The sequence below is a fragment of the Lipophrys pholis genome (assembly GCF_963383615.2).
Source record: "Lipophrys pholis genome assembly, chromosome: 21".
Taxonomy (NCBI): Eukaryota; Metazoa; Chordata; class Actinopteri; order Blenniiformes; family Blenniidae; genus Lipophrys; species Lipophrys pholis.
In genome coordinates, this window is record NC_137649.1 from 11,010,138 (window position 1) to 11,022,623 (window position 12,486).

Below are 12,486 nucleotides of genomic sequence, written 5' to 3' on the forward strand. Positions count from 1 at the left end.
AAAGAGGTGGACTTCTGTTGGTTAAATCAATGCTTTACTTATGTGGATTTCACATTCAGTCTAAATGTACAAGCAATAGCAGGGCGGATTGTTTATGTGCTCAGAAAGCATTTGATTATATCTGGCAAAATCTCAATGTAAGTTTATGATAAAACTTCAAGTGCTACGAGAAAAGCTAACTTCACCACAGAGAAAATTAAGTCCCTTATGAATATATACATATATTGGAATGAATAGGCAGTAAATATTAAATAATTACATTTAAAGTCTACATTTCTATTTAGGTTAGACTATTCATACAATCTATTATCATACATATATTGTAACTATTTAGTATGATAAACAAATAGTTTAATAAAGAATCCATGAATGTCTTCAGTATATTTTACCAAACAATCTGCCTTGATAAGGAAGGTTTCACATCACAAAGCATAATTTTGTAGTTTTTGTTCTTGAGGGGTTCTAAAACTTTTTAAATTGTGTACCACCTGAGAAAATGTTGAGCTCTCCAAGTAGCTACCCCTGCTATGTGCAACCAGAACAGTGGTAGAGATCGCATCATCTTCCTACAAAGGTGACACATTTACTCCAAATATGAGGATTAATAATGGATTTCCGGCATTTTTCTTGCACAATATAATGCAAATTTATCATTAACAATATAAATATTGCAAAATGTATGTTCCTATGCACTGTGTTAATGCTCTGCAAATCCAAAATAACTAAAGTTTAAATATAGAAAATTGTAATTCAGAAAATAAATTCACTCCTCTGCTGAAACAGAGCCAGAATTGCAGATACATTATTGCATGTTGACTTGATATCTTGCAGCCCCAGTTGATAAACATTTTTGCGTCTCCGACATGAAAGAATATGAACATCCGCAGGGGATCAATAAAGACAGACCAACAGATGAGTGTTAGTGTGCTTTCAATCACACAACTTTATTCCAATAGTTTGTATGAAAACAAAAATACAGCTTCTATAAACATTAGGATCACTGAGGCTCTCTGCATTCTTAATCTTCACTATGTTACATTAGATTTAGAGGCACTGCAGACTAGACGCAGAAGAAAGTCAGCAAAACGAATCCGACATTCCTCAACAATAGTCTGATAATTTAAAAGCCTCCAACTAAAGATGAATTTACACGAGATTCCTCAAACACATTCACACACTATATCCGACTCCTCTCTGATCAAGGCAAGGTGGTGCTAATATGTACACTCTGTCTGTGTGATACCGCGTGTGTGTTTAGCCGTCATTGAGATTTTGAACCATGTTTGTTACTGTGGGTAGGCCTCAATCACCATAGCATGACCCTGAAATAGAAAGAAAGAATGATGTGACATATAGACCTCGCAAAAGAGATAAACATTACGTCCAAATCTAAATTTCCCAAAGGTGTGTAATCGTTTTTCCAAAAGGGCAGAATTTAGTTGAATAAGGAGAAAAATACGAAGAGTCTGGTATTACCTGTCCTCCTGCAGCACAGGCTGCCACCAGTCCGTACTGTCCTCCCTCCTTCTTCAGCCGGTGTGCCACTGTGGTCACGAGTCTGCACCCGGTGGCACCGAACGGATGACCCAGAGACAGAGACCCTCCCCACAGGTTGAACTTCTCCATCGGGGGGACACCAACCTGCACACGGCATGAGGTTCAGGTCAGAGCAGTCCAAGTGCAGAGGTCAGTACAGGTCACTAAAATTCTAATTCATCCAGACTTTCTGGACCAGCAGTTAAAATGTGACATTTGATTACACTGATATGAATCCAAAAAGGTTGACGAGCAGGAATCTTCTTGGGTTCCTGAAAGCAGACAACTATCAAAGCATTTCTACCCTTTGACCAAGAACATGTTGGTCTTTCCCGTCTCCTGGAGACGGAGAGGCAGACTGAACTGTAAATAAGAGACAGTCACAACAAACTGGCCTAAGTCACACCTTATTGTCAAGATAACCATTAACTTTATAGTTTTACTTTAGGCTCACTCGTAAAAGCTAATTCTCTATCCTTTAAAACTGTTTTAGTTCTAGATTTTCATTTTAATGATCTCCAACCGAATATAAGGATCTTTTAATTTTTTGAAAAGCATATTGTTTAAATGGTACTCTAGAAAATAAACTTGCCTTGTAATACAGTATTTACAAGGCATTGTCACCGTTAGTGGGGAGGATTGTTGTCTGTTGACTGCAAATATAGACAACTTAATAAATCGGTAAGAAAACTGAAACTGGGCAAGGAGCAATATCACTCCTTCATTTCCTTTCTGAAAAGACACGAGGCAAGAACGACAGACCAATCACTGTCTTTACCTTCGACTTCCTGCCCATGTATGTTTGGGCAAACCAGTCCGAGTCCATGGCCTTCAGATTTGCCATGATCTGACCCTGGAAAACACAGATATACATCCAGGATCACAACAGATTCCTGCTGACGACAGATTCCTGCTGACGGAGCAGCGCAGAATATAAAGCAGACCAGACAGGATTGACTTCAGCATGTGTGTTTTGTACATGGCAACATGCAGAACAGCACACGTGTATGGCGAGAGACTGAAGTACTGCTGTGTTAAAGATGGAAAGAGGCATTAATACAAAAAACCCCAAGTTTGTTTCCTCCAGAATGTGTTGTGATGACTTACTGCGAATGCTTCGTGGAACTCAAAAACATCAATGTCACTCATGGACAATCCAGCCCGTTCCAGAGCTTTGGGTGTGCCGTAAGTTGGACTGAAATCAGATTTGAAAACAAACAAAAACAATCACAGTTGACCTTTTGAAAGAGAATCAACTCTAAAATTTGAAAATTCAATCTCTCAATAATTAAAAAAAAAAAAAAAAAAAAAACATATTCAAATTAAGAAGAATACTTGTCATTATGGAAAAAGAAAATAGTGAGTGTAAGATCGAGGAACTCACCCTAAAAGCAGCTGATCTTTGGGGTCCTGAGACACGTATACAAAGTCTCTGTCAGGACGAGAAATATTAGATAAGCACACAACCTTAAAGAGCCCCGGAAATACAAAATTCATCCCCAATGAGACAATCTATTGATCTGTACCACACAATAGTCATCAAAATTATTACTGGAGTGATTTCACATCACATTTCCTCCTTTAACCTTAAAACGAGGTCAAACATCTGATGAGTCATTGTACATTGGAGTGTGTTTATTAGGTGTGTTTTCAATAGAAATCCATTCGTCCTGACAGTGGTGTACGAGTTAGCACTCTCCCCTCACTATGTCTGTCCTTGATGTCCTTTCTTGGTCCATGTTCTTCTCGCGAATGTGTAGTTTGGGTCCAATTGGTCTCTACAACATGTTTACAGTCATGACTGTTTGTCCTGTAATGGACTGAGGATTTGTCCACAGTGAACCTGGATCCAAAGTCAGCTGGTACCGGTCCCACAATCATTAGTTTAACAAAATGATTTAGAATAGATATGGATGGAGGGCTGATATGCAGCTTCAGTGCACTGACATTTCTCCTGCATCAATAGTTAAAAATACATTAAATATCAGTCAGGCATCGAAAAAACAGGGTCTTGTAGCGTTTTTGGTAACGCAGCCTTAAAATTCCTCATAATATTGTTTCAACAGAGGCGTGTTCAATACCTGAGGTAGGCTTTAGGTTTGAAACCCATTGCCAGAGCTTTCTCTTCAGACATGACGAGCACTGCAGAGGCACCATCAGTCTGTAAACAAAGAAACAAGCAGTTTATTTGTAGCCGGGGTGGATTACATTCCAGGTTGAAGTTCAACTTCCAACATGTGATAAAAACTCAATTTGGTTAAGGTGTTGCAATTCCTTTCAAATTGACAAAAACTTATTCTCGTGCAACTTCGTACTACACGACTGGGAAAACAACAATAGCCATGTTAATAGTATTGCTATTAGCTGACCCCAGTAGAAGAAGCTCTGGCGTGAGTGTGTTTACCAGGAATGATGAGTTGGCTGCGGTGACGGTGCCGTGGGGTTTCACGAAGGCGGGCTTTAGTTTTGCCAGTTGCTCCATGGACGATGGACGAATGCCGTTATCCTTTGACACAATATCTCGACCTGGGGAAGACAAACACTTTCACTTTTATATGTCCAAAACAAAAGTTATGGTTACAATTCTGCCAACGGTGAACCGGTGCTTACCGGGCACTTTAAAGGAGACGATGTCCTCCAGCAGCCCGGCGTCTTGAGCTTTCTTGGCCAGCGAGTGTGATCGCAGTGCGAACTCATCCTGCTCCAGTCTGGAGACGCCGAACGCAGCAGCCAGACGATCGGCGCTGTGGCCCATCGTTTCCGCGGTGGAGAACTCGGCCACAGCAGGGAGCTGCAGAAAGAGACGCGAGAGAGGATTCAGGTGGGAAGTCAGCGGGACTTGAAGTTGGGAGCCACTTTAGAATCACATTTAAAAAAAACAAAGTGGTGAAGTGAATTTGGACCTCTGGGGAGAGGTGTGCCATCCGGATGCCTCCGACCAGACTGAGCCTTTGGCCGAGGGTTTTAGCCTTGCTGAGGGAGAGCATGGTCTTTCTCATCTTACGGCTGTGGCGGATTGGAACATCAGACATGAACTCCACTCCTCCAGCCACGACGGCGTCACACTGGCCGGCAGCAATCATACCAACAGCTGTAGAGGAGGACGAAACAGTCAGACCAGGTCAAACAAACAGGAGAAAGCCACAAAATCTAGTTGGAACATTTTAAACCTGGCGTGTTTATATAAAACTAAAAATGCACATCGCCACGTCTGCAGATTTATGGTGGAAGTGCTTTACTGTAACGAGAAGAGAAGCGAGATCCGAGTCTCCTGCTGTGATGCTCCTTCGTTATTTCCTCAGTGCCATTAAACATGCATATCGTTTTTCATCTCATCTACAACTTGCTCAAATGTAGAAGAATGAAAATGTTTTGACGCTTCGGCCTTGAAGAAAAGCCATTGAGCTTGTTTTGGGGTAATTTTCAAAAATCCTTTGTTACCTTTCAATTTTTCATGTTTCTATAGTGCAGAACACTTTACATTTACAGTTTAGTCCATAATTCTAGTATTCAAAGACAATTATTTGATGTTTCTTTTTTCCCCCTTGACGTACCTGAGGTCATTGCCTGGTTGGAAGAGATGCAGGCCATGGTGACAGTGTGAGCTGGGATCTTGTCCGAGAAGCCTGCACCAAGTGCAGCCTGAAATCAGAGTAAGAGCAAATGAAACACCCCGACGTCACACACACACAAATGTTGGCCATCTTTTATTTCCTGTGCGTGTGTCTAGACAGTACATACCTCTCGTGCTACATTACTGGTTTTGACTTCTTGAATGACTGTTCCATATATGATGTAGTCGACAGCATCTTTGGGGATTGCCGTCTTGTTCAGCAGACCCCTAAACAAACCCAAGAGGACAAATTGGCAATCAGATATGTTAAGAGTTGAACAGCAAATTTTAGATGTCCTCATCAGATTGGGTTTAGTTTTATTTAAAAATCAGTTACTGTTTTTGCTCGACAAGATCACCCACACCACAGCATTAGTAATACTATGGCAAACATGTCAATGGTGTGGAAATATTTCCACAGTGAGAAGTGGAACAGTCCGCCACTTGCCAAGTCAAGCGTTGGACGCATCAGAACTTCGTTCAATATGACCAATTTGATAAAACTAGCACGCAAACGGCAGCAAGTTCACCAGGAATGCTTTTAAACCGGCTGCATTTAGTGGCCCAAATGCTCCGCGTATCAAAATCAATCAGGCTTATTTCCTAATATAGTTTACGCATTATGAGGAGTTGAGCAATGCAGATGACTCTAGAAATGCCACAACGCAACATCCACAGCACACAATAGTGACGCGTTTATAATGTTCATTAAAGCTCTTATAGAGAGGGGCTTTCACCACTCTGTATTAAGGAAAACAATTCCAGCCTATAACGATGTGACCATGACACTCTAATTCCTCCGTGCACACTGGACCGATTCTGACACCTTTCAGATGAATCAAGCTGCGCACACACACCAGTTGTGAAGATTTCATGTAGCAGAGCCTTTCAAAGAGGCCATCCACAAGATGAATATTTGGAGAATAATCAAAACGGTTCACGGAATTCTGTAATTCATAAAACAGGTCAATATACCAAGTAAATGGAAATATCAGATAAGGAAAGTATCAGGACCTGTAGATGCCCAATTTAAAAAAATATATGTATAAATCCTCTAACACAGCAGAATGATTCATTAACCAATTAACCCCTCATTGTTTCCGAGTCCCTCCTCAATGTGAATCTGCAATTTTCAACTTTTTCCATCAACATTTCCCTCAATATAACATCTAAAGGTCACTGATGTTTCAAGTGCTGTAATTACTGATAACATAACCGTCCTGGAAATGCTGAGTCCCATTATTAGAGCTGGGAGGGAGCACAGTAAAAGTAATTTCATTCACATTAAGTTTCCAATCAGTCCTTGACATTGAAGATGGAGATTTAATCTGCTAGTTGAAAACACAATTCCAACAGATGATTGAGCAGTGAAGAAAACCAGAATAGATGTTATGAATTAAGTATATAAATGACTGCAGAAATTAAATTACTTATTGGAAAGGAATACTTAGTCATAATAGTCCAGGATTTTGAACCGTGTAAAACACAATTGTTTAAGTGTCAAACTCAAATTGTGGGAATGCACTTGGCTATTCTATTTGGAAATAAAGAACCTAAAACAAACTAGTGACTTCTCTTGTAATGATCAGATTCCAATATGTATTAAACAGTAATCCAGAGCCAAAAAAGGCTCAGCGAGGTACTTTCTTAACTGTGAACTCTGCTGATAATTGCCAGATTATCAATAGTGTAAATAAAAGTGTGAAATCATGAGGCCCTTACTGCAGAGCTGCTCTCGCCAGGTCATGGGGCATCAGGTCAGCATACCTGTAAACGCACAACAGAAAGGTTTTCCAATTAAACCACTTAAATTGTGTTTGTAGTGACAATAATCAGGATATCTTTCTGACCAAAGAACAAATAAACAGCAGAAACATCTTGTGAATGGCCTTCAGGAAGTGATTCAGGTATAAGACGTGGGGAGACGTACGTTGTTCCAGACAACAGAAAAGGTGTTCGGACTCCTTCCACCAGGACTATGTTCTTCACACCAGGTCGTGCCAGTGTCTTCTTGCTTTTTGTCTGAACTAAAGGAAACATTGCAAATCTGTAATATAGACATGGCTGGAGTCTGGATTTGGATGCAACTGTAAAACTAAATTAACTTACCCTGTGCCTGAAGTGGTGCTGTTGAGCTGAGAGAACGAGCCCCTATGACAGAAAGAAAAACAATCATCATCATTATTGACTCAAATCAACAAACCAGTTTATTTGTAACAAATCTGTCAAATGATCATAATATCCATACGTGTGGATTCAAATTTTAAAGAGTTTTTTTTCTTTCCTTTTGCAAAGAAGTATTTAGAATCTTTTTAACAATAAAAACTACATACCCAACCGCACTGCCCAGGAAGGGCTGACAGGAGAGCTCCGCATCGAGTTCAGCAACATGGAAGCCATTATGTTCTAGATGAGGGGCAAAAGAGATTTTCTAAGGTACTTCATTTAGAATTTTAAAAAAATAATACTGAAGTGGAATGCTGGAAAATTGTTTTGCTATTTCAGGACTTTTTTTTCGAAAAACTCCACAGAGTTCTCGTTTATATGTGTTGTCTTCATTAAGAACTGTAAAGCCAGAGAGACAGAAGCTAGAAGTTAGCTTCCTCACCGCGCAGCAAGAATGTGTAAGTTTGCATGTGAATTGGGACATTTATATGGATCATATGTTCTGCCTGTGCTTGCCGTTTTTACCTGGGTACACTGGTTTTCACTCTCAATCAAGACATAATCAGCCGTATACATGTGTATTATCGGTCATATTGTGTCAGCCGGTAATGGACGACGTGCCAAGGGTACACAAAGGCTTCATGTAGGTTTCAAAATAAAAACACGATATAGGAAATGATAGCCACACTACAGTCTTTCAAATTTATATGCATTTCCTAATGTTGGCTTGACAATTGCCATTGCTGTCTGCTGTCAAAGTTGTTGTTTTAAGTTGTGAAGTAACTGCTTGTCATTATTGCTGTTGAAACCTTGCTGCCATTAAAGCATGACTGATTGACCTGAGGTGAATCCAGACCCGTGTGTAGAGCAAAGGTCAACCTCAAGAGGGAAGTTTGTGTGCCTGCCTCTCATTTGATTTCAGTGTCTCAATGGCAACTAAGGCTGATCTCTTGCTCTCTATTCATCTCCTCCACGAGGAGCCTCTCCCATCCACTTTGTAAAAGACAGTTTTTGGGTAATTTCTTGGAAACGGTGAGCAGAATGTTTACAAAAGTCATAGCAACAAATTGCCATACATGCGTGATGTGGTTTTTGTGTCCGTTCTCCCAACGGTGCCCGACTAGATAGATAGATAGATAGATAGATAGATATTGCGTCTTGCTACTAAGGCAGGTACACCAATAAACCCTCAGCAGTGACTACACGGTGAAGCTTTACTGCTTACATCTCGCATTTCAGTATGGATATGCAGAGAACTAATACATCATGATGGTTGATTTTGAATAATCCTAATAAACATTTCCAGCTGGCGTAAACTGACTGAACTCTGGAACTGCAGATCACCGTGTTCTCTTGATAAGAGAAGTGGGCCAAAACGGAGTATAAACCACCAGTGAAAACTACAGCCATACGATACAAGGCCATGTCGGTCTTTTATGTTATTCTGCTTTTAGTTATGTGGGTCAATATGACAGATTTGTGACGGTCACCCTGTCCAGCCCACTGGGCTCCGTCTATGACCCTTCACCTACATTCCTCTTCTGGCGTGACAGAGGTAGAATGACAGAATCACGGAACTCAAAAGGGTTAAATACGCAGCTGCATACTGGTAAACTCCTCAATTAAACGCCTAAATCATTCAGAATATCGTCACAATGTAAACGATAAGAGAGGAAGCTCCAGGCACAGGGTCCATGCTAATTAACCTAGCTCGTTAGCTACAGTTTAGCCGGTCTAATTTTATCTCGCAAGGATTTGAGAGAAAATGACATGCGGACAGAGATTAATTAAAGTTATTTGTCTTTGCAGTTTCACGGTAGAGAATGACAACAGTGTTGAAGCTTACCCGTGTGTGATTTAATCCTCTGCTCACCTCGACTGAGACGGAAGATCGGCCACACTGGACTACAAACACCGCTTTCAAGGAGGTGGCCAACAATATGCCGGATGGAAATTCAATTAACAACCATATATACTTCAATACCTACTCATATTGAATCAAAATTTAAATGAAAGATTGTGTGATTATAGATATTGATATGTTTTGTCACCGAAACACAAGTGAAATATTTGCAATAAAAGAACATATAAAGCGAAGGCAGCTTTCAGTATCATTTGAGGTCCTCATCAAGTTATACACTGGCGCCCCCTGTGGCCCTTCAGGAAACAACTTCTCCTCGTTCAAACGAAGTTCAGGTGGATGTCCTGGTTGCAGGCAGGAGGCTTCTAGTCACAACTTACAAGCGCCCGTGATGGTCCGGTATGTCATATAAAATTATTAATACATTCTAACTTCTTTTGTAAATGCACGGTGCAAGTTGTGGCTTCATGGTGTCCGCAGCTGGCTTCAAAATGCACGTTGAACAGACATTGAACCACTGGAATAAACCTTCAGATAAACATAGAAATGTTTATTCATGCTGCTAAAAACAATTCTAACAAAGGTTTATTTTTTTGTTTGTTTTGTTTTTTGCTGTCATTTGATGCAATCACCCGTCATTTTACTTTTTTCGTTGGATACACAATCCACCTGCTGCCAGTTTAAAGAAAAATCCATTTATGTACAGGAGAACTTGAAGTGGTTAATGCTCTCGCCTCACAACGAAAATATCATGGGTTCAAATATTGTCCGGACCTTTCTGTGTAAAGTTTGTATGTTCTACCTGTGTGTGCATGGGGTTTCCTCCCGGAACTCTTAATGTGAATGTAAGTGTGTTTGCCCTGTGGTGGACTGGTGACCTGTCTGGGGTGTACCCTGCCCTCACCCAAAGGTTGCACTAGTGTCATCTAAAATAAGACTGAATATAGATGTTTTACAAAAATTTCATTTGAGACATTTAAGCTGTGATTTCAAAAATGTTCCTCTGTTTCATGCATCTATTGAAATCATGGGGTGGCAAAAAAGACCACCACTTCTTTGAATCATTTCCTCACAAGATATCAACATAGGAATCTATACTCAATTAATTTTAATATAAGTATAAAAATGAAAAGCATTAGTGCTGCTGATAGCCAATAATTAATTTGTAATGCTGTAAACCATTATGAAGAAATTCCTCTGTGACATTTTATCCCACACCCTCTTGAAAGATTTAGTTTATAGTCATTTACCCCACAATTAAATGATATTCTCTCTCTTGATATCACTAAAATAGAGCCAAGTATTTGTTTATTTGTAAGTGTAACTAGATGTTTTGGCTATTTTGACAAGGTCCTGATTGTACTGCTGCTGTCATATTTAGAAATTTGAGCAAGAAATAATGATTTCATGACATCTCTGCAGCTTGCAATAGTCTGCTTTTCCCAAATCAAACAAAAAAAAAAAGAAAAGTGGGGACTCCAGAGGTGATGCTGGGACTTCTGCCCGGAGCAGGGCGGCACTGAGAGACTGCCTAAAATGGTATACATGCACACACTCATATTAATCAGTCACCCAGCAAAAGGCTTGAAAGCTGTGCCACAGTGTTGTGCTGGTGGCTACTGAGGTCCACTGGAGTATATTAAGGTCAGGAGACTCACTTGGGCCAACATATCAGCTCACAATATCTGCATTCAGCCTGTTGCACGTGTGTAGGTGGGTCTCCCCCAAGCGCTTGACATGATGCTGACAGGAGAGAGCTGGTAAAGCTGAGACGATGGGTCTAGGGCACCAACTTGTGGACCCTCTGGGTATGTACTCCATGTGTCAATTCTTTATGCCTGCACTTTATGTAAAATAGATATTTGGATATATAATGGTGACTCTCTGCTTCGATCTTGAGGTTGTTATTAGAGCTAATTAGACTCTTTCAAAAAAAGATCAAGACTTATTATGGTTAAATGTCTATAGTGAAGCACAAAGTCAATGACCTGGATTCAGTCTGTAAGAACATGTACAAGACTGTCATAAAAGAGGTTACAGCCCTACTCGTGAATAAATCACTAAGTTGAGGAGTGGGTATTAGAAGAAGATTTAAACCCATTGTGTTTAAATATGCTGTGTCCAGACTGCATGGCGCACGGCCACATCGGCAGGTTATCTGGTGAAAGCTCTTGTGACTTTGGCTGAACAATCATGTGTTTTTCTCCCTTGATGTGTATAAATAGAAACTTGTTTGCCCTTAAACAGCATCTGGAACCTTTTTTTTGTGTTTTGGGAGGCTTTTTTTTTTGTTTTAATAAAATAAAATAACACACACATAACAGAACAACGCAAACAAAACAAAAAACAAAACTAAATGAATGATGGCCCGACATATCCTAAGAGCTAAACCCATGTGAAGTCACCAGTTATATCTCTGGCAAAGGAATATAATCAATAAATTATGTAATTACATGTACTTTGTAAAACAGGACTTTTATCACTCTGTAAAATCCCTGACAGTATCTACGTCACATTCTTGTTTTTCATATTTGATTTCATGCTTCTTTAACAGTGACAGCCACTCCTTTCAGGTTTCCACTACATAAATGTCTGCTCATATGCCAATACCCAGAAAAATGCTTTGTCAAAATTTGGCACAAATGTTTCTTCTCGTTGAGTTATGACCCATTACCATTTCGGTAATCAATGGAGAGTTACTCTGATGTCTTGACGTTTGTCCAAGTTTAACTCAACATTTCAGGGAGGCTGACATTCAGTCCCTTTTAATACTGTACATTTCTTATCCGTCTTCTAGACATGGAACTGATTATGCTCTTAAACAAGACCAGTTGTTTAACAACCGTAAAATAGTAATTTGATTTGGACCCGTCACATTTCAACTTGTATTTGGGTTCCATTTAAAATTCTTTATATCTGCAGTGTTTGTGTTTAAATTTCCTGCAGCGGTGGGTTTTAGCTGGTTATGGAATAGTTTTCGTTGGTAGACACAATAAGAAGCTGCGAACTGGAAGTATTCAACCACCTCCTGTAGTCTGTGTGTGTAGTCGGCCTATCTGACAAAGTGCCTTTGGGGGAGACACTGAACCCCCGTTGCTTTCAGTATCAGGCAGTAATATTGCATGGCTCTGGGATCAGCTGGTAGAGCGGGTCAGTTTGCAATCCCAATCCCTGTCCATGTGTTGAGGCAAGACACTGAACCCGTCTCTGGTTTTGCACTTACATGTTTGCAAAGTACATCGGTTCATGAGGGTGTAACAGACCACGCGGCGAGCAGTTTCACAATGTTGGCATTAATAATGAGTTCTTG

At 40.1% G+C, this 12,486-nt stretch overlaps 1 protein-coding gene across 1 annotated transcript; it reads right to left on the minus strand.

The window, feature by feature from the left end:
* Positions 1–913: 913 nt before the first annotated feature.
* Positions 914–9,466, minus strand: hadhb (hydroxyacyl-CoA dehydrogenase trifunctional multienzyme complex subunit beta). Its single transcript, XM_080491140.1, has 16 exons — positions 9,162–9,466; positions 7,483–7,555; positions 7,259–7,300; positions 7,080–7,176; positions 6,872–6,916; positions 5,278–5,377; positions 5,091–5,178; positions 4,440–4,627; positions 4,147–4,327; positions 3,941–4,062; positions 3,618–3,697; positions 2,921–2,968; positions 2,644–2,731; positions 2,315–2,389; positions 1,477–1,641; positions 914–1,322 (listed from the first exon to the last, which is right to left on the minus strand). Exons 2-16 carry the CDS (start codon positions 7,547–7,549, stop codon positions 1,287–1,289), a joined length of 1,422 nt encoding a protein of 473 aa, XP_080347266.1. The 5' UTR covers positions 7,550–7,555; positions 9,162–9,466; the 3' UTR covers positions 914–1,286.
* Positions 9,467–12,486: the final 3,020 nt, after the last annotated feature.

Excerpts from the sequence above, each read along its gene's own strand:
- hadhb (XM_080491140.1), bottom strand. The coding sequence starts at position 7,549 with ATGGCTTCCATGTTGCTGAACTCGATGCGGAGCTCTCCTGTCAGCCCT. Across the intron at positions 4,628-5,090 it reads CAACCAGGCAATGACCTCAG|CTGTTGGTATGATTGCTGCC; the intron begins GTACGTCAAGGG and ends CCTCCTCTACAG. Across the intron at positions 4,328-4,439 it reads TGGCACACCTCTCCCCAGAG|CTCCCTGCTGTGGCCGAGTT; the intron begins GTCCAAATTCAC and ends CTCTTTCTGCAG.